At 39.0% G+C, this 22,594-nt stretch overlaps 1 protein-coding gene across 3 annotated transcripts in view; it reads right to left on the reverse strand.

Annotated features, from left to right (window-relative positions):
• Nucleotides 1-9,571: 9,571 nt before the first annotated feature.
• STAMBPL1 (STAM binding protein like 1) overlaps nucleotides 9,572-22,594 on the reverse strand; it is a 51,765-nt gene continuing 38,742 nt past the window's right edge. Inside the window, exons 7-12 of one of the 3 annotated variants that reach the window (XM_033129843.1) lie at nucleotides 20,789-20,942; nucleotides 19,367-19,491; nucleotides 16,035-16,172; nucleotides 12,222-12,334; nucleotides 11,224-11,323; nucleotides 9,572-10,510 (exon numbers count right to left, since the gene is read on the reverse strand). In XM_033129843.1, coding sequence (XP_032985734.1) covers nucleotides 10,454-10,510; nucleotides 11,224-11,323; nucleotides 12,222-12,334; nucleotides 16,035-16,172; nucleotides 19,367-19,491; nucleotides 20,789-20,942 — 687 coding nt within the window. In that variant the 3' untranslated portion in view covers nucleotides 9,572-10,453. The other 2 variants (XM_033129842.1, XM_033129845.1) reach the window with 2 other exon arrangements.

Raw genomic sequence — 22,594 nt, forward strand, 5'->3', positions numbered from 1 at the left:
ATTGAGGGGAATATAAATGATCACAGATTGCCTGATTGGGTTTGTAAACATATGTTATCGTCAAGGAAAACCAATGATAAAACAAGCTCCTACACAGTGTATTTAATAATAGTTTTTCAGAGACTTAAAGGTCAGGTGTCCTTAAGTAGATTTCCTGTCCTTGGAGAGAAATATGTGATACTGTGGACAGATCAAATCTAAACATGTTCTTTTCATAATCTTAGATCATGCTTTCTATTTTTTCCCCTCCATGTTTAGTTTTTAAGCTTATTCCTCTGTGCTTTCATTGGATCAATTATTTCTTCCTCTTTTTAGACCTCTCTGCACATGCTATAACCTGAAACTCCTTAAGAAATGGTCTAAAATCATTTAACTTCAGTCTTCCTTTACAAAATGGCATCATCTACTCAGGCAAACATATGTTAAGCAGGTGAAACCTATCCTACAAATGTATTGTTGTCTAAACCAAAATGAGACACCACTTTACACCTCCTAGGATGGCTATAATTTTTAAAAAAATTAGTGTTGGCAAGGATGTGGAGAAATTGGAACCCTTGTACATTGCTACATTGATGGCGGGAACATAAAATGGTTCAGCAGCTATGGAAATCAGTTTGGTGGTCCCTCAAAATGTTAACATAGAATTACCATATGAATTTGCAAATATAAATCTATTTGGAGATATATATATATATATATGTATATATGTGTGTGTGTGTATATATATATATATATACACACACACACACATATATATATACATATATATATCTCACATATATATATACACATATATATATACATATATAAATATATATCCAAAAGGATTGAAAACAGATACTCAAACAGTATATGTACACCCATGTTCATAGCAGCACTATTCACAATAGCCAAAAGGTATAAATAGCCCAAAAACCTCAACCACTGCATGAATGGATAAACAATTTGTATATGTACATACAATGGAATGTTAATGAGCCATAAAAAGGAATGAAGGACTGATACATGGTATAATGTAGAGGAGCCTTCAAAATGTTATGCTACGTGAAAGAAGTCACTTAGTCATATATTGCATAACTCCAATGATATGAGATATTCAGAATGGACAAATCCAGAGACAAAATACAGATTGTCAGGAGGTGAAGGACGGGAATAGGGAAAAATGGCTTAACAGGTACAGGATTTCACTTTGGAGTGACAGACATGTTTTGGAGCTAGATATAGGTGGTGGCTATGCAACATTGTGAACGTACTAAATGTCCCTGAATTTTTCACTTTAAAATAGTTAATTTTCTGTTATGTGAACTTCACCTCAAGAAGTTATTTTTTTAAAATAAAACAATTAAAAATAATGTATTTCCCTGGAAAAAAACTTTGATACATAAAAAATTGTATTGCTGAAAGGAACCTGCTAAATCAGTAATTCACACACCTCATTTCTATAGGTAAGGAAATATTGCCCAAAGTCAAGAATAGAACACATGTCATCTACTTGTTTATTTTCTATTCCTTGTTCATCAGACTTTGTATTAGGAGGAAATAATGGAGCTTATTTCTTGAACAATCTGTAAATGCTTTGTGTTCTGGAAAAACTGCAGAGAGGAATTTTAAACTCCTCTTCAGAATCAAGAACAGATTCTCCACTCATTCCATTAGTATATCCAGGACCCACCCGGACAATGGCTAATTTGAGTAAGAAGCAGATATATAGTTAATCATCCTTGATGGAGGCTAAAAACAAAAACAAAACAAACCAAAAAACACCTAAACGGATTATCTCCATTTAGTTTTAGAAAGTCTTTTGGTCTAGAAAACGCCCAAGACCTTTACTCCAAACAAACAAATTAAATAAAGCCAGTCTGCAGTACTCTTATTCTACCCTCCCTCCTCTAAGGTCCTTCTCGGTTTTCTCTCCCTCATCCTGTGCCACATCCCTCAACCACATCCCGAATTCTGGCAACCACAGTGACAGATCTCAAGATCTTAGTTTCCTTTCTAAATAATGTCCTCTTCCTGGCTCTCTGCATTTTTTTTTTCCCATTCCACTACCTCTTCTTTGATTATTCAAACATAAACATCAATATGAATTTTATTAAACTCCTTTAAGTATAAAAATTTTATGAAATTAAAAGCATAATTATAGAACAGCATTAACATGAAAATATATTGCTTTAATTAAACTCTTTCTCTTCGAGAAGTTTGTTTTTCTATGAGTTAGAATCTACTATCTAGTATGACTTAATCAACTTAATCAATTCTTTCTGAACACTATCTTCTTAAAGAGTAATTCCTTAAATCTATTTGAAGGCATTTTAACACTAGATCAGACGTGTTAACAATAACAGCTATTCAAATGCTCACCTGAATGGTGCTTTGTAATATAACTGTGGGATCTCATATGTACAGCAGAGCTTCCATACAGCATTGAAAAACAGGAAGGAAAAAAAACTTTTTGGCACTTGCCTTGCTGTGGACTGAATATTTGTGTCCCTCACCTCCCAAAATTCATGTTGAAACCTAACCCCCAATGTGACGGTATTTGAAGGTGGGGCCAGTGGGAGGTGATTTGGTCATGAGGGTGGAACCCCGATGATGGAACTATTGCCTTATGAGAAGAGACACAAGAGATGCTCTCTCTCTCCACTACCATGTGAGGGCACAGCAAGAAGCTGCATTCTGGTCTTGAGCTTCCAGCCTCCAGAGCTGTAAGAAATAAATGTTTGTTGTTTAAGCCACTTGGTTTACAGTATTTTTGTCATAGCACCCAAACTGATGAAGACATGCCTTTTGATAATTAAAAAAAAGTCTCCTTTGACATCACTATAACGATTCTCTAAGAGCCACTAAATAATGTTGTTGTCAGCTGTACCCAAGGAAAACATATCCTTGTCTCTTGAAGAGCCAAGATACTAGAAGAGGAAACGCGTTTCTTAAAGAAACAGAGAGTTCTTTGCATATCTGTTATCTTCACAATAAATAGCAAGCTAAATTCTTCTAAGAACAAGGAGCTATAAGTTTGCTTTTCTGCTTTTATCATTACCAAATACATGACATTTCTCAAGCATCACAGAATACGTTCCCTTGCTAGATAACTCTGCAAGACATCCCTAGAGAGAAATATCGGCTTTCCACTTTTGGGACCACTGCCACTAATTTTGCAACAGAAACCTCAGTCTAAGTCCAAACCACTGTAATAAATACAACCCCCAGCATGACTGATGTGGTTGCAGCATGGAATAAATTGGAGGGGGTGATACTGAACCAACACTAGTTTCAGTGTTAACTGACATTGTATCTCAAATGTAATGCCAATTTTTCCTCCAACAGAATTCTACTAAAAAAAAAATACAGGAACAAATTGCAGGAGCTGGGCATAATCTACAAACATCCTGCTTCGCTCTTCAATAATTGACAAGGTCTGTGGAGTAGAGAATGATTTCTGCATTAAGACGAAGAACGAACGTCATTTCCATTCAGACTGTGAGAAAGAAGAAAACAACAACCTCAGTAACTGTTAAGTATTGTATTAGTTTGCTCAGGCTGCCGTAACAAAATACCACAGACTAGATGGCTTAAACAACGGAAGTTAATTTTTTCCCAGTTCTGGAAGGTAGAAGTCACAGATCAAGTTGTTGGCAAGTTTGGTTTCTTCTGAGGCCTCTCTCCTTATAGATGACTGTCTTCTCTCTGTATTTTCACATGGTCTTCCCTCTCTCTGTGTCCTAATCTGTTCTTCTGATAAGGACACCGGTCGTATTGCATTTTAACTTCATTACTTCTTTAAAGGTTCTATCTCCAAGTACAGTCACGTTCTGATGTACTGGGGGTTAGGACTTCGATATATGAGCTTCTGAGGGGACACAATTCAGCCCATGACCAGTACATACTAGGTGCCAGGCACTGGGAACAGATTGGCATTAAAAACAGAAGGAATCTCAGGCTTCATTGGTTCATTTTCTACAGAAACACAAATCCAAAAGGAAATGAATTATCTTTCCCTTAGGAGGCAAGGGAGTGGCAAACAGGGCTCGGGGACTGATTCATACTCAAAAGAGGGAGCTGCACAACTTCCTGTGAATGAGATCTTCCAAAGGAAGCTCATCCAAGGAACATGGTGGTCATGCACTCACCCCCTCGCACACATGCACACACACTATGCACACACCCACTTCACACATGCACACACCCACTTGCACACATGCACACACTACGCACACACCCACTTGCACACATGCACACACTATGCACACACCCACTTGCACACATGCACACACTCTATGCACACACCCACTTGCACACATGCACACACACTATGCACACATCCACTTGCACACATGCACACACTATGCACACACCCACTTGCACACATGCACACACCCACTTGCACACATGCACACACACATGGATACACACCCTGGACTTCCAGGGTGGGTCACATGGGTTCTACCTCCTGGCCAGCCCATCCCTCAGTGGTGTGACCACATTTCTGATGGTTCTTCTTTCAGACACAGAGGGCAGGGACTCATTCTGCCAGGCAAGGGCATGGCACTCGTTTGCTGCTTCCCAGAATCCTTTAGTTCTGTGACAAGGTCCTTGTGGGAAGGGAAGTCTGGTTAATTAGCTTTGTACTTGTCGGTAAAAAAAACCACATCCCTTCACGAATGACTTTTCAAAATTCACCTCAGGCCTGAGATTTTGCTTCTCCTTGCAAGGAAATGAAAATGCCAATAATGCCCCAGGCTTTAGTGGATACAATATATTATCCTTTTAGTAAAAAATGGGTTCTCTTCTAATTTGCTATTCAGAAGGGATATAATTTGCTTTGCATACTCATAGCTGCTTTTTCTGTTCTCTCCAGAAATCTAAGAAACTAAATGTTCTTGGCTTTCAACCGAGCCTATCTCTAGGAACTATTTAATAGCCTTAGTTTTTTCATCGGATTCCTCTTATTTTGCATCCTCTTGGTCTATTACTGTATCTTCAATTTATATTATGAGGACCTCACTCATTTCTCAACTATCCCTAGTTCCAACAGTCATTTTTACTTGGATAAATGAAATAACCTTTTCCTTTGATCAAGTATGCCAGAATGTCACGGTGTCCTCAGAGGCTAACAAGTTGAGGACAGCAACGCTCAGGGAAGAGTGGGTTACCTGTGGAGCCAGCCTTGCAGAGTTAATCTGCCTGTAGCTGGTGGTAGCTGTAGACTCAAGTCCTCATGCATAAGGCAAGCCGAGCTCTACATCCAGAACCTGAGATCTGAACTTTCCAAGCTAACTAGTTGTCATAAGGCAGAAACAAATAACTGAGCCGCCCGTAGTAGGCTCTTCACGAATGAGAACTGGAGCAGAATCTGCATGACAGGATAGCAGTATTAGGGAATAGATAAGTAGGGGAGGAATGTTACCTCATCCATGCACAGATTATAGGGAATACCCCTCCTTGGACTGCAGATATCATTGAGCTAAAAAGTGGATGCTGGTACATGCAAACAAGGTTGTTTAGGCAACTCAGATATAATGCCAGGAAGAAAGCAAAGAATGAGAAAAAGCTGTGGTTGGCATGGAAGACATAGGGAAGAGTGAAGGTTAGATGGGATTAGCTTGACCCTGTCAAGGAAAAAACTGTAGATCCAGGAAAAAAACGGAAGGAGAAGGAAATTCAAACATTGGAAAGAAATAAGAAAGGTGGGCTAGACTTAAGTAAAACCCTGAAGGATGAGTAGGGAGACTGAGAGATGATCAGAAGACTGTTGATCAAGGAAAAGGACAGCCACCCAACTCAGGAATTCCTGAGGTGCCTGGGAAAAATACCTGCTGAGGTAAGGGTGTGCCTGGTGAACCAGTCTCCAGTGTCCTGAAGAATATTTACATGTTCTCAAAATATTTCCCCACAAATTACTTATTAATTACAAAGGGGAATAGTAACTTTATACAAGAGAAATCTGGTGACTCCACTTTCACCAATAATCTAAGTTAACACGACCCAAATTGGGACAAACCAACATTATGTGGCCCTTATATGATGTATTGAGAAGGATATAATATTACCTCTGCCTGTGGTATTTCTGCCACAGCTGTATAACTACAATCTAATTATGAACTAACATGAGCTGACCATAAATTAACAATCATTCTACAAAATAAATGTCCTTTACTCTTTAGAAATGTCACACTAAAAAAAAAAATAAAAAAAAAAAAGCAAAAGAAAAAAGAAAGAAAGGTTGAGGAACTGTTCCAGATGAAAGAAGGTTAAAGGAATATGACAACTAAACGTGATGTATGATTCCAGATTGGACTCTGGCCAGAAAGAAAAAAGCAACAAAGGACATTATTGGGAGAAATAATGACAATTATGTAAGGATCATGGATTAGATAATAGTATTGTATTAATATTAAATTCCTGATTTTGATCATTTTACTGTGGTTCAATCATTTTTTCTTAGAAAATATACACTGAAGTATTTAGTGGTAAAGAAACACCCAATATGTCCAGCCAGCTTATTCAAATGGTTTCGGGGAAAAAAGAAATTTAAAAAAAAAGTGTGTATATATATATACATACATACATATATATATATATATATATATATATATATATATATATGAGAGAGAGAGAGAGAGAGAGAGAGAGAGGAGAGAGGAAATGGTAAAGTAAATGGAGCAACAGGTATGTAGTTGGTGACCTGACCTGATGATCTGAGAATAGGGTAAAGGATAGTTATTTATACAATTCTGTCAACTTTACTACACATTTAAAATTATATTGCAATAGAAAGTTACCCCCTCCACAAATGTTCTGAGTAATCAAGAGAATGCTGAGAATTCAAAGACAGGCGTAAAGGATTGTGCACCCCAATTCTAACGTGTATGGGGTTTTCCCACACCACCAAGCAATTCTTGGTCACCAGCTGGATGTCCTACAATTCAACTCAATTCTGACACTATCTACCCAGAGACAGTCTCAGATCCCCCAGGTTAAGGCCTCAATCCCACAAGACTGCCCCCACCACCCCACTTGAGATGGCTACTGCAAGTCCAGGTTGTTACCTGTGCTTCTGACCGACTGGCTATAAATCAGATTCCCACGACCCCTTCTTGGGATCGATTAATTTGCTAGAGCAGCTCACAAGACTCAGAAAACCAGTTTACTCATTAGATTAACAGTTTATTGCAAAGGATATTAAAGGATATGAATCAACAACCACATGAAGAGATACATAGTGTGAGGTCCCGAACAAAAGAACTTTTGTCCTTATGAAGTTTGGGGCCCAGTAGCATGTGGAAACAGTCTGGTTCACCAATCCGGAAGCTCTCTGAACTCCCCTCTTTTTAGGTTTTTATGAAAGTTTCATTACATAGGTGTGATTGACTAAATCATTGGTCATTGGTGATCAAATCAACCTCTAGCTTTTCTCCCCATCCCAGGAAATCAGGGGGTGGAAATTGCAAGTTCCAACTCTCTAATCACATGGTTGGTTCCCCTGGCAACCAGTCCCATGCTTAGGTGATTTCCGAAAGTCACCTTACTAACATAAATCCAGTTGTGGTGGAAAGGGGCTTGTCATGAATAAAAAAATACCCATTTCACCTTTATCACTCTGAAATATTTTCAGGAACTGAGGACAAAGAAACCAAATATTATGACTAAAGATACTCCCATCACTCATGTAAGCTCAGAAAATTCAAAGGGTTTTGGGAGCTAAGAGCCAGGAACTGTGGAGGAAGACCAATTATATATGAGAAATATATTTTGGTCATCTGAATGACAAATACATTTTTCTTATAAATCAGTATCACAGGGGCTTATCTTGTATAAGAGCTAGAAACTAGGGCAAAGTGAGACAGAGCAAATACTCCAGGAAGCGGGACACTTAAAACTAGAAAAGGTGGGCTACATGGTTGGCCCATATCCCAGAAGTTGCCCTGCCTATTAGCTTCTTGTATTCTGGTTTTCACACTGCCATAAAGCACTGTCTTGCACATGGCAGAGTTAGAACTCAAACCCAAGTGCTCTGACTGTAGAACATAAGACTCTGCTGTCCTGCTTTTGTGCACATCTGCACCCCTTCCTGATCCGTAGAATAGTACCCCTACTTACTACGGAAATAGAAATGTGTGCCATAAATTGTTCCCAGAGAAGCTATGTTAATTCTGATAAAGTTAATTCGTATGTCAGGACCCACAAATGGAGGCTGACCCAAGTGGCCCACATCACAAATCGAAACCTAAGTCAGTCTGCACTTACAGAAAACACCTGTCAAGGAAACCAAACCTACCCCAATCACGGTCATCCAACTCAGGGTTAACTGGCTCACCTTACTCTACAAAACAGGACCCGCAGCCTTATAAGGAAATCCCTAACCTCCGTGCCAATCATGGCCTGTTTCTGGGTTGCCTCTTCTAAAGCTCCATAAACTCGCCCTCACCCAAATATCCCCTGGGTAGAGCTCCCCCACTGTGAGGCACTGTACTCCCCCAATCCATGGATTGTTCTCCCTTGAATATAGGACACGAAACTTGTTACTGTTTTAGTTTTGTTATCCTGTGTTGTTTTTCTAGTTGCCAATTTTTACCTATCACTTTCAGAATTGTTCTTGGGCTTCCTTCGAGCATTCCAGCTTTTACACAGGCTCCTTTGAAACCCAGGCATACCAATGAGTTCGTTGGGTTGCCAGGCTGGTTTCTCTGTTGCCTTTCTGTGCTCACCTCACTGGGACTGCTAGGGTGCCATAGCATGTATTTGATTGCTTAAGGACTTCCCTATATGCTTCACTCATTAGTCCCTTTTAAGTTACCCCCATAGGGTCGTTGGAAATGTTGTATTCCCTAAACAATTCCTTTATAGACACCTCTCAATGTATTCCTTTTTCTCCAATGTTTCTGTCAATGCAACATCCATTTGTATTTCCTTTTTGGTTAACATTTAAATCCTCTACAGAGAAATTAAACAATCAGTTAGGCAAGTCCAGGGTTTATCATGATTTGCTTTTAGCTAAAAATGATGTTCACTTGTTCATGGGATAGTTCAGAGTGTTACCACTGTCAGTCTTCTGTAGGTTCTCAGAAGAAAGTATCCACCTCCTTCCAGCTGCAATGGCTGGACTTTGCTCCTTCAACAATATCACTTCATCCTTCCCTCCTTATATTTGCAGGTATATTTTCTCTACAGTGTTTCCACCCTCAGATTGTTCCTACCAATTCAACTTGCCGACATAGCACGTAAGTCTTCCACTCCTTTTATTTAATCCGTATCTTTTGATCCAGGCAAATACTTTTATTATCTGAGTACAGTCACAAATCCCACTTTAAGCCCTTAGTAATACCATAACATTGTATTTATGTTGCCCCAGTTTAAATGTAATTTTCTTGCTATTCCCTGTGCATTGATTCACCGTGTTTCCCAGAAAATAAGACCTAGCTGGACCATCAGCTCTCACGCGTCTTTTGGAGCAAAAGTTAATATAAGACCCAGACTTATTTTACTATAATATAACACCGGTCTTGTCTTATATTATATAAGACCCAGTCTTATAGTAAAATATTATATTATATAAGACAAGACCGGGTCTTATATTAATTTTTGCTCCAAAAGACGCATTATAGCTTCCAGCTAGGTCTTATTTTCAGGGAAACACGATATATATAGATACTTTAAATTACAAGTGCTCTTCCCAAATTATTTTCTTATTTTTCCTTTTTGGCTGCAAATTACCGGTTATTTCCTATGCCTCATTTCTCTTCCCTGTCACCTCTGTAGACTAACAGGCTTTACACTTTTACTTGAGTCTTTTTTTTTAATTCTTCTCCCAAGCATCTCTACGTTTAGTCCTCTCAATCAAGTTAATGAACTCTCTGCTAGCCAAACCCTCTGACGCTTGATCCCTGAGTAGATATTCTGGCATCCTAAACTAAGGTTTACGGCAGACACACTCTCTGAGCCTGGGACATGATGACATTGAAAACACAGGACTGGCTCTGCCATCTGCAGCTATGTTTCTTCTCACATATGGAAACTGCTCATCTTCTACCATAGGAAAAGGCTGGAGAAACAGATGGCCTTCTTGGAGAGCACCTCGTGCTCAGAATTTCTTGTTTGGAATTACATTTTATAGGAATAAGAAATAAATACAGCAAAACATCTAAAGCTCCGAAAACATATGCAGAGGCCTCTATAAATACTGGTCACATTACTGTTTGCAGCACAATTTATTATCTGGTCATAGTATTTGGGTACATCAACAGGTACTGATTTAACACCAGCGTGACCGCTCTTGAGACAGAACAACCCAAAAAGAAAACTTCAAAATGTGCAAGAGCAATAAATATCAAACTTTCTGATCTAAAATGTATAAATATAAAATATCAGTCACTTCTGGAAACATTTTAAGAAAATCCAGCAACCACGTGTCCATAAGTAGGTATCTGGCGTTGACGGTGCTAATCTTCGCGTATCACCTCAGATCCAGCACGGTTATTTTTATGTCTTTTACCAACACATGTTTGCATATCTAGGAAAGAAAAAATTGGCTTTACATCGCAATGTTGCACATAATTCTCTTTAGAGAGGGAATATGAATTAGCTCATTTAGAAATGTACCTAATTTTGAAAATACTTCTAATCACAACAAATAGGATCATGTTTATTCATTTTCAACAAGAAAATATTTACGGAGGTTGCCAAGTAATTTTCATTTGAAATAAATCCTAACTTCAAAATAATGTTTCTCACATGTTACAGCCAAAGAACCACCAGGTAGTAGTTAGAAAGAAAAAAATATATAGTTAAATAATGTTTCTTTGGGGCTATACAAAGCTAATCAAGAAGTCTGATTATAGTTTTCGTTAAACTGCTATGAAAAATTAATGTGGCCATATCAGGTAGAAATCATTCCTGACATATTTAATATCATTTTCTTTAATAATTGTTTGCTTACTTGGAGTCTGAAGAAAACTGTATTTAAATATCATCAAGATACATACATGGAAAGGTAACTTAAGGCACAATCAACTCTCCTATAGAAATATTGGTATTTCCTTGTAAATAAACCAATAATGCGAAGAAATCAGAATTACAAAGATTGATTAATTTTCTGGATATGAAAACTCCAAACTAAGCAGTACAATGTTTTACCCCATATTATACTGATTTAAAAAAAAAAAAAAAAAAAGAAGAGGAGGTGAAAAACATATCTGTGAAAAATAACCAACACTGTCTACTCACACTGAACAGCCTGGGGTCCTTGGTGTGTGGATGAAAGCCCTTCTTTTTACAAGTGGAGACCTCTAGCATGCCAGCATTGGTGAGCCTGAAGATGCCAGTGCTGTTTCAGGGTGAAATAAAAGTACAAAATTAAGGACACTTTGGGTTTTCCAGATGCTTTATTTGAATGGCACAAGCATACATATTCCTTAACCACAAACTAGGAATTCTGCGGTGACTTTCTAAACCAATCTTGTGATGACTGGCCTAGAGGAGAGAAACACTGAAGGGGCCAGTGCTGTTCCAAGCACCTGCAGGACTGTAATGGGAAAGAGGCAGCTGAACTGCTGTGTGAGACCACAGAGGAGAAGCTGAGGTCCCATGGAGGAAATTGCAGGTGGCAGATACTTCTGATTTCTCTAATAATGCTAATAGTGGTGAGAGCAACAGCAAGAATTTATGGAGCGCTGGCTGCAGTGCCAGGTACCATGTTAAGCCCTTTACAAAGACTATCATCGAGTGTCATCCTCATATCAATTCGTGGGATTGAAGAGGCTGAGCGTCTTGTGGTTAGGTATCCTGCTAAACGCACCATTTGACGGTGGAGACGGGATTCCTACACACGTTTATCTGACTCCTCTGCTTCTATTCCCTCCACAATAATCATTGTCTCCCAAACCTAGAAAGGTTTTGGAGGTAATTATGCTAAGGTTGGAAATTTTCCTACAATAGGAAATAATACAGTAGAACTAAGATCTCAAATGGCAAACTGGAATAACGTCCAGTTCATCCACTTCAAAATCATGCTAACTGAAGAAAGGGAACCAGTTATTCTACCACCCAATGGGCCTTAAAAAGCAAGACAGAAGAGCTACAGGCACCCGGGAGCCGGCTGTCACAATCTCTTTTTCCCAAGGGCCTGGTGTGCCTGCCTGAGGGCCACAACCTGGTGTGTACACACCCTTGGACCCAGATGCCCCAGACCAAGCCCTACTTGAGTCCCCTCAAGTTACACTTACTCTTTATGCTTTGGTGAACACACAATGGCAATGGCCTCTGGCAACATGAGCTGATAGGAACAATGCGTGTGAAGATCAACACTGGATAAGAACGCAGTTTGGGTTGGATGTGTCTATAACAAGAAAAGAGAACAATCTTATTGGGGTAGCTGAGTCTTAGCCAAGGCCACAACCCACTCTAAGAGAAAACTCTAGTTATTTGCTTTTCCTTTTCCTTTTTTTTTTTTTTTTTACCATCATTAATCAAATACGGATTTTTAAAAATCTCTTGCTAAAAAACTCCTTCTCTCTTTGCATCTTTGGAGTAACGATGACTTTGAGAAGAGGTTCTTGGGAGTGTTCATGTCCTTTCTGCTTATTGAGAAAGACAGAACTGGAAATCAATTTGCCAGAGGCTTTAATTAGATCCCCGTTTAATCATCACACGTCATCTAGGACATATTTATATTAGTATCTCAACTTTACCTACAAGGATCCTCAGGCTCCTTTAAGCAACTTGCCACATAGCAGGTCAGGAGCAGAGCTGGGACTAGAAACCCAAAGATTCTTTATACCAACCCATGGTCAAAAAGGAAAGTTTTCACCAAATTTACCACAAAGTGCTGTGTATCTTTTTGTGGATCACCATCCCCTACAAATGAGCGAATCAAAGTCTCCAAGTTGTTGAAGGTGTTTGGGACTCATCTTGCATGGCAAGTAAATACCCACATGATGAGCAGGGAGAGGAGACTATCCATTAAAAGAATTATCTTCTAGGTTTTGGGCTATGTACAAACTTGTGTTTATGAGAGACTCAACAGAGGCTCATACCTGCGTATGAAAAATACATGCACCCATGAATTTAAAATTCAGTCAACCCTGATTATCCTTGAACAAGGAACGTGACCATTTAAATCATGAAGCCTAGGTCCCGGGCATGCTCTGTCTGGGTCCTGCCTCCATCACTCACTAACTTTATGACACTGTGAAGATTCCCTAACCAACTCATGCCCATTTCATCAAATGTAAAATAGGGATAATTATTTCTTCATGGGATTCTTATGAAAATATAAAATTCTTAGAACAGTGCTTAGCACATACTAAGATCAAAACCATTAGTTGCTCTTATTGCTGTTGTTATTTTCGTGTCGTTATTATTAATTAAAGGCCACAAGCCCATAGAAATAGCTTCACACCTTTACATACAACCATGGTTTGTTGAAGAAATGTAAGCTTTTAAAACTCCTTTCTACTTTATTTACTAGAATAAGATAAAATCTGTTAATATCTATTTACAGAAAGATAAATGCCCTGCAAGGAAAACATAACTCTTGGTCTACAAAGATGTAGATCAACTGAGGAATGGAAAGTATCCTAATGTTTAGAACCCAAACCTTTAGTGAAGGCATGAGTGGAAGGGTCTGATTGCCTGTTATCTGATTCTGTGGAAACTGTCTCTTAGTACATAGAGCCTTCTATGTTGTGGTGAGAAAATAAGGAGTGTCCAGAGGAACTCTAGTGCTGTGGATGCTGCAAGCGGATTGTGAAACAGACAAATCACTCTGCCCGTGTGTCTTTCCAGACGGAATACACACCACAAGACACTCTGAGCCCTTCATTTCTGCCAAGAGGAATCACTTCTAGTCCACGAGGGCAACTCTCCCATGGGAGAATGGTGCTTTCCCCCAACCTCCTCTAAGGAAATAGAGATGATGATGATGATGATGATGATGATGATGATGATGATGACGGGGATGATTTTAGCAGATGTCATTTATAGCAGCTAAATCATGTGTCAGGCACTGAACTAATCACTTCCCATGAATTATCTCATTTAATTCTTACAACAACAAGATGAGATCATTATTATCTCATCCCCACTATTATTATCCCCACTTTGCAGATGAGGAAACTGAGCTAAGAGTCATAGAGCTAGTTAAGCTGGAAGTTTAAACTCAAATCTGGATCTGTCTGTTTCTGTTTGAGCCTGTCTTTTCTGTGACTGATTTATATCTAAAAAAAAATTAGCTCTGGAATTTGCTGCTATTACTATGTCAGTAAAAATCATCACAAAAAGTCATTACAACCATTGAAGTTTAGACATGTAACATTTTAATGTTATCATTGAACCACAACAATTTGATATGGTGAAATAAACAAAAAGTAAAATCCTGGAATTCTAGAATTAAGCCCAAGTCATTATTTAAATGACTTAATGTCATTATTGCATACATTATATATACAGGTCATAAGGGAAAAACTTTAAACTAACATGGACTTTTCGACGTAAATGAATTTAACGGCCTGACATTCTATCTAAGTTTATGTTACAATTTCTTTGCCAAAATTTCTTTTTTTGCTTTAAAATGCATTCTTATTACAGAAAATCAGGTTAAACTAAACTATGCCTTTAAAATTCAGCAACCTCTAAGCAAACAGTAAGGCACATTACTTACTGTTAAGTAAAACAAATAGAGAGAGAGAGATGGAAATGCTTGTAAACTCTTCCTTATAAATAATTTCTTGTATGTGACAGACAGTTCATAATTTTCAAAAGGCTTTCAAATCTGGTATCTTGTTTATAGCTCTCACAAAGCTCGTGAGGGAGAGAGGGCTTGCATTAGCCTCATCTGGTCAATGAGGGAACCTGCACATGGAGGTGTAGGAGTTCTGACCAAGGGCACATGGTAATTACAGATGGAGCTGGGAGTTAAGTCTCCTCCACCCTCTTAAACTAGAGAACACCAAATGCTTGGTGAGTGTGTGTGTGTGTGTGTTGTGTGTGTGTGTGTGTGTGTATCGATGTGGGGGTGTGTCCTGCCCGTACCCAGTACTTCTCGATAAAGCAAGTAAAATAAAAAAATGGTCACTTATCATTCGTCAGGGGTTCTTGAAGTTCCCCACGATGTATCCTGGATATCATGGCCAGCATCCCATGGCAGTGGGATGACTTGTCCCTACACCAGGCCCAGATGTGTGAGACTGAATGGAAAAATGTCCCCCAGATAGATTAAACCAAGGATAGGAAAAATTGAGTATTATCACCAAAACCAATAGCCACAAATTTCTGAGTCCCTAGAAAAATGTGCTAAGAAATTCACTGACATTATCTCATTTAACACTCGCCATTACCTGAAATCAATTATTATGATCCCTGTTTTATGGATGGTACAGCTGATGCTCCGATTGCTTAAATCACTTGCCAGCACTCCTACAGTGAATTCTTAGCAGAGCTGCGATTTAAAGTCATATCTTTTAATTCTTAAGCCCTTTCTTGCTTCTATGATGGCCTGGTGGATGTCAGAACTGAATAGATTTGGCCCCATCCTTTTGGTCCTACTCTGTGGCTGTTTATACAGTTTATACATCCCTGGTCTGTAAGGGAGGTGCAATGGAGCGTATGGCCCCTGTTAGATATGTAAAAACACCTGTTTACAAGAAAAGTTTTCCAAAATTTTCTTAAAATAATCTCATTTAGCCCCATGGCAAAGGGAAAGAGAACATTAATAATTGTCTAGTCAAATTAGTTAAAAATCTGACTAGGCCTCCATTACACTATGTAAAATTATCAAAACGAGTCACTAATTTCTAGATGTCTCTCCCTCTTTTACCTTTACATGGTAGAAAAAAGTGTAATATTTTCCTCTCCAAATTCAGATTTGGTGGATTTAGACACAGCCTAACATTGAAGAAAATGCTTTACTACGTTATTACACGTGAAGAAATTGAAAAGTAAGAGACTATTTAAATTACGCTGAACTTCCTCAAGGAAGAAAACAGCACACCACACACACACACAAAATGATAAACTGAGACCCAAAAGGTCAAACGTACGTGGATCCATCCCAGAGTGAGGAGATCGTGTTGATCTTGAACCCTGAATAATTCTTCCACATTCTCCACGTCGCAATAGTCTGGCCCTGCAGACTGTTTTGGCACGATTACGTGGGTAACAGTAAATTCATTATGTGTCTAAAAAAGCAATTAACAAAAAATAAAATCTACTGATGGAGGGGGAACAAGCATGTGACAGGGAAAAAAACCTAAATAGGAAGTGCAATGTTTTTGTCCAAAACTACAGTGTCCCCATCTCTTGTATCATCACCCTCCCACGCCCATCGCATTTCAGAAACAAAGTCCCAAACTGGAAAATGGATTATTCATCAAAATGTTGAGTCAGTTGGTCGGAGCTTGAAACCCATTTTCACGATAGGAAACGTACCATAAATAGGAATTTAGCATCCCAGGCTGGCCCCATGGAAGTTTAGTTAACAAATAATGCTTTGATATTTTACATCTGTAATGGAAAAATCAGAACAAAATAACAGCAGGTTTATTTGGAGAGGGAGATCCTAGTTAAATAATTTTATGGTGTTACTGAAGGACATTTATAAGCTTTCTGAAGGTTGATAGTCTTGTTTTTATTTTATTATGTTTAATTTTATGTCAAGTCTTACGACTTTTTTCTACTACTGGGGGTACTCCCTGGGATTTTCCCGAATTAAGGTAATCTTTCGGATTTGCACTTAGGTCAAGAGAAAGGAAAAACAAATTACCCACCTCAGGTAAAAGATAAGAGTTGAAAGGAAGAGGGTGTGAAGTGGTGGTAGGATCCTTAGGTAAAAGATATTTGTGCTGTCAGTAGCTGCCCATATCTCCACAGCACTCTCGTTTAGGGCTTAAAAGCCCTGAGGCTTCTCTCTAGTCGCAGGGCTTTCTTGCAAACTGGGCACTCTTCCTTCAGCCTTCATTACAACTCTTCCCCCATCCCACCCTCCTCCTTCATGCTTAACTGGATGTATTCTTCAGGCCTAGTGTAAACATCACTTCTCAGGGAAGCCTTTCTTGACCCGCCAGACAAGGTGAGTTTCCTAGTTATACGTCCCATGATATCCTGCACTTCCACTAAGCCTACCCAGCCCCATTTAATCACCAAGCATTGTGTATGCGTCATGTGGCAAAAACTGTGGCTATTGTAGGCTATTACAACACCTAGCACAGTGCCTGGTACATATAGGTACTCAATAAATGTATGTCTGATGAAGGAAGGAAGGAAAAAAGAAAGGAAGGAAGGAAGGAAGGAAGGAAGGAAGGAAGGAAGGAAGGAAGGAAGAAAGGAAGGAAGGAAGGAAGGAAACTAAGGACAACATATGGTCCTTAGGAGGGAGCATCCATTGTACACTGCCCCCTGAATAAATAAGCTAGCTGTGGAGAGGAGATGGCAGGTCATTCTCCTGTGCTTGTCACCTGTACTTTCTCTCTCCTGCAGGAAAAATGATGATGCAACACTGGAATACAGCAGGAGGATGTGTGTGTAATAAAACACATTATATATTCAATTAAACAACAGTTCCCAAGCTAAATGTTTAGTACTGAAAATGTGAATGGACCCAGAAATACAGACTGATAAAACCAAAAGGGACTATGAAAGGGAACTTCCAAAGAAACTATTCATCTTTCTTGCAGGTGGGAAATTAAATGCATCTTCCCTCTTATTTCCTTCTACTTTGGCATTGTCTTTCATCAGACATTCCCGATAAAATCTTCCATACTTAAGGGGCGGCTGGATGGCTCAGCGGGTTAGAGCACGAGCTCTTAACAACAGGGTTGCCGGTTCGATTCCCACATGGGCCAGTGAGCTGCGCCCTCCACATCTAGATTGAAGACAATGAACTGCCACTGAGCTGCCAGTGAGGCGGACGGATGGCTCAGTGGGTTAGAGTGCGAGCTTTTTAAGCTCTTAACAACAAGTTTGCTGGTTCAATTCCCGCATGGGATGGTGGGCTGCACCCTCTGCAATTAAGATTGAAAATGGTGACTATTGGATACCCTACAGAATCTTTACAACATTATTGATTACATTTCCCAAATTAACTTTCATAATCCCATGGCCATCTTGTGGTTACTGACTGCTTTCTAAACCCCTCACTTTTCCCCTTATCCTCACCCCCTCCCATCTAGCAACCCTCAGGTTTTCCTCTATGTCTCCGAAACTATTTCTGATTAGTTCATTCACTTATTCTTTTCTTTAGATTCCACATATAAGTGAGATCATATGGTATTTGTCTTGTTAGGGAGACCACCTCAGGGAAGATGTCGATGCCTGATCACTGCACTGTACACCTGAAGCTGAAACTGAACAATAATGGATGTCAACTACAAGTTTACATGTATATATATATATATATATATACTTACAAGAAGCGGAGTACAGCGTTAGGAATAGAGACAGTGGAAATGTATTGGCTGTGTGCGATATCAGAGGGATAGTGGATGGGGGAAGGGGGGTTGACACAGTGTGAGGGATATAAATGATAAACATCTAACTATTACTTTGTTTTGTGCACCTAAAACTAATAAAAATAAATAAATAAATAAATAAATGGTAATTATGTGGCATGATAAAGGTATCAGCTAACACTATGGTAGTAATTTTTGCAATATACAAATGTCTCAAAGCTGTACACCTTCAACTTGCACAATGTTATACGTCAATTATATCTCAATAAAGCTAGAAAAAAGACAAAAAAAAAAAGAAAATGGCGACTAGACAGAGCTGAGCTGCGCCTGCCACAACTAGGTTGAAGGACAACTTGACTTGGAGCTGATGGGTCCTGGAAAAACACACTGTACCTCAATAAAAAATTGTTAAAAAAAAAAATCTTCCATACTTAAATATGGCCTATATGTGCAAGATTTCAGTTTGTTGAAACTATAGTCCTAAAGAAAACAACAAAACCCTAGTTTTATTCCACGTGTGCCTGAAAAAGGGTGGCAAAATCATACCTGCCACAGATAAAAGCAAGTACAGTTAATTAATGAATGTATGTGAAACTAACAATTGCAACAAAAATTTGATTTAGGAAACTAGATGGCTTTGGAAATCTGAAGACCTATAATCTACCATTTTTCTGAACAAAAATTTAATTTACACTTTAATTAATTCTTTACAACAAGCATTTATAGTATCCCCAAAATTTTATCATACATTTTCTAGAAAGATAATTCCATGAATAATGACAGTAGTTTTATGAAGTCAATCTATGCCAATTTAATTTCATAATATTTACAACTTTCAGGATGCTTTTATTCTGTTCTGCTTAGCACAAGAGTGTCATTACTTTTGAAAGTATCCTGTGCAGAGAGATATAAAACAAAGACCATACCAGTTTTCCACAGAGTATTCCACAGGTTTCTATTCCTCTCACTGTATTCGATTCTGCCAGTAGCAGAAATTTGTGGCAAAGATCTCTTGATAAAACTACACATCGCAGTCCTTCAACCACTAAATCTAAGAAACAGAAAAGGAAGCAGCAGCTAAAAAACAAATTTACATCCCATCCTTCAAAACTGTTCTTGGCAAGCAACTACAAGTAAATACAAATATCAAAAATGAAATTATCCGGTGCTCTATTTTCCACGTGTTAGTTACTTTAATATTCTTAAAAGTAAATATTGACTAGGAGGAAGGTAAAATTACCTTTTGCATATAAATTATTTTATAAACAAGTGACAAAATGCCAGCACTTTCATATCTTCATGCCCTAGATGAACGATTTCCAGGTACGTGTGAGTTTTCTTTTGGCACAAAGCAAATATACTATTAAGTGCATAGGCAGCAAAAAACATATCTCATATTCTATAAGACATGGGATGAATATTCTTTATTGTGTTTCCCATATATTACTTACGTCTTTATGAAAGTTGGTAATAAATAAAAGGATAACGTTTTCAGAAATAATTAGCAGTAAATTTATAAAATGGTTTGCTTATCATAAGTCTTTTAACATAAATGGAAACACGAACTCCATCTGACAGTGTCTGCTGGAAAGAGTTCCCCATTTGACTTTGAAAACTTGCCAGCACTGATGACAGTAGCAAACAGCACGAACTGTTGGCAAAAGTAAGGAATTCATTTGGAGGTTAACTACCCAGGTGTACGAGATCCTCCTGGCCTGGGGAAAGGCTAACCCTTTAAATTCAAATTGCTGAGCAAGTTCTGGACAAACAAGTTTCTCAACATCTTTTTTCCTCGCTGGCGTGTTTACCATTAAGATCCATGTGTTTCTCGGTTAAAATAACATGAAAGAAAAAAAATGCTTGGAATTCTTCTCACTTAAAATTTCTGTACCACGACCTAATACAGTCCCATTTATTATAGAGTCTCTGCTCTCTCGGGGGACACATGATGTTTTCTGAATTTTAAGGGACATATAGTAAAAACCATAAGAGACTGGAAGATGTGTTCTGTCTGCATGTACACATCATGGAGGAGGTCCTACCACAACTGATTATGAAATGAGGAGAACCCTCCCAGATGTTCCAGAAACATGGTTCCATTAGAAGAGAGTCGACGTCTTGCAGGGGCACGTTCACACACTTACTCTGAACAGCACTTAGGGTAGCAGCTGGCTTTAAGGCCCTGTTCACGGGAGGAGAGTGACTGGCATAATTAGTAGCATCACTTTTACTAGGTTGATCGGCAAATACATTCAGTAAGGAATTGTTCTGGTGTGTGGAAAAGCAGGACAAAGCACTCCCATCAATCTGCTCAGACAGCGCTGGGGTTTCCTGGCTTCGCATCTGACCTCGGGCTAATTCTTGCTTCTTGAGCTGATCTTCAAAAAACAGAAACTGCTCTGTTTCTAGCTGCTGTTGGCGCATCTGAGCGATCCGCTTCCTTTCTGCCTCTATCAATCTCTGATGCTCCAGTTTTTTGAGAATTTCGGCTTTATATTTGTTCTAAAAAAATGTGGTTGTCAAAATAAAAGGTTAGTTTCCAAGGCACAAACATCCAACTGGGATTAGACACTCAATCTTCTAGCAGACAGAGAGACACAGCCAGATACCCAATCTGCCCCCAGGGACACTCAGGGGACAGTGAGGAACATATATAACATCATGGTAAAAGCCCCTTCATCTGATGTAGGCAGCAGTTCTAAATCCACTCATAGTTTACCAGAGACAGGCCATGACAATCATGTTCCCTCTATCCCCCTGTGCTTTTAAATATTAGAAAATCAAGGTCAGGCTGGTCTGCTCAGCCTGACCGGCCAAACCACATGGAACAAAATATCTCAGAAATAGTTGTATCATCCTAGACTGCACTGTTCAATATAGTAGTCACTAGCCATATGTGGCTATTTACATTTAAATATATTCAAATTAAATAATTAGAAATTCAGTTCCTCAGTCCTGCTAGCTTCATGTTAAGTACCATGTGGCTACTGGCTCCCATACCAGAGAGTACCACGATGTAACACATTTCCATCATCACAGAAAGTTCCATTGGACAGTGCTGCCCTAGAATCCTTTTCATTTGTCTCTAGAACTCATACTGCTGGAACTTCATGGAGAAGGAGGATCACTAAGAAACAGTTCTCAAAACGTGGTCCAATCACCTCCAGCAGAACCAACCAGGAATTTTGTTAAAAATGAAGATTCCCAAGCTCCCCAGTCTTAACAAACAAAAACATCCAAGCATTATTAGGTGAGAAAATATAGATTTTTAATAAGCTCCCCAAATGATTTTGACGAATACTAGATTTGGGGAGCTACGGTAAGGTAGTGGGAGGAGGGGGCAAGGCTTACAGCAGCACTTGGATAAGCACACGAATCACCCTGAGTCTTGGAGAGCAGATTCTGACTCAGCAGGTTTGGGGTGGGGCCTGAGATTCTGCAGTTCCAACAAGCTCCCAGGTAATACTGGTGCTGCCTGTAGCAAGGGCTTGAGTGTGTCTGTTCATCTCTCCTAGGCATAAAGGCTGCCACGTTATCTCCCCCGAGATTTCCACATATCATATACGTGGGATACTACTGTGGACTGTGAAGTAATTGGTATCACCAAAGGCAGACCTTGAAATGGCCGGCTGCTCAGGCCATTCCCCCAGGGAGATCCAGAGGGGACGACCAGACATATTGCTGAGTGTGGCAGGGAGACAAATGGGTTTTTCTCTCCCTGGCTGTTGCTTTGTCTGAGCTTCCCAAATCATTTTTATTTTTCATAGTTCAAATCAAATCAATACCCACCCTTGAGGGAATCTTCTGATTTCAACATTCCGTCTGTCACTTAGCCAAAACACCTCACTCAAACCTGGTTTCTGGCTATGCCCAAAGAAAGTTGAGTTCTGTGACCATGTTCAGAGTTCATGAGAGTGAAGGCAAGTGAGAGTTGGTCAAGGTGACAATTCCCAGAACACATAAATACATATTTAGACAAAAAGAAAAGTAAAACAACCTTTACAGTAATGCTGTAAACATTAAGAATTCATGACTCGAACTTCAGTATCCTATAGACTGGTCAATTTCTCCTTTCAATGTCTTTCAGTCTTAGACATCATTATCATTTTCACTATGAGATAAGAATCCAGAAGCCACCACCCTTTGGTGATACA

Source organism: Rhinolophus ferrumequinum, chromosome 16 (genome assembly GCF_004115265.2).
Source record: "Rhinolophus ferrumequinum isolate MPI-CBG mRhiFer1 chromosome 16, mRhiFer1_v1.p, whole genome shotgun sequence".
Taxonomy (NCBI): Eukaryota; Metazoa; Chordata; class Mammalia; order Chiroptera; family Rhinolophidae; genus Rhinolophus; species Rhinolophus ferrumequinum.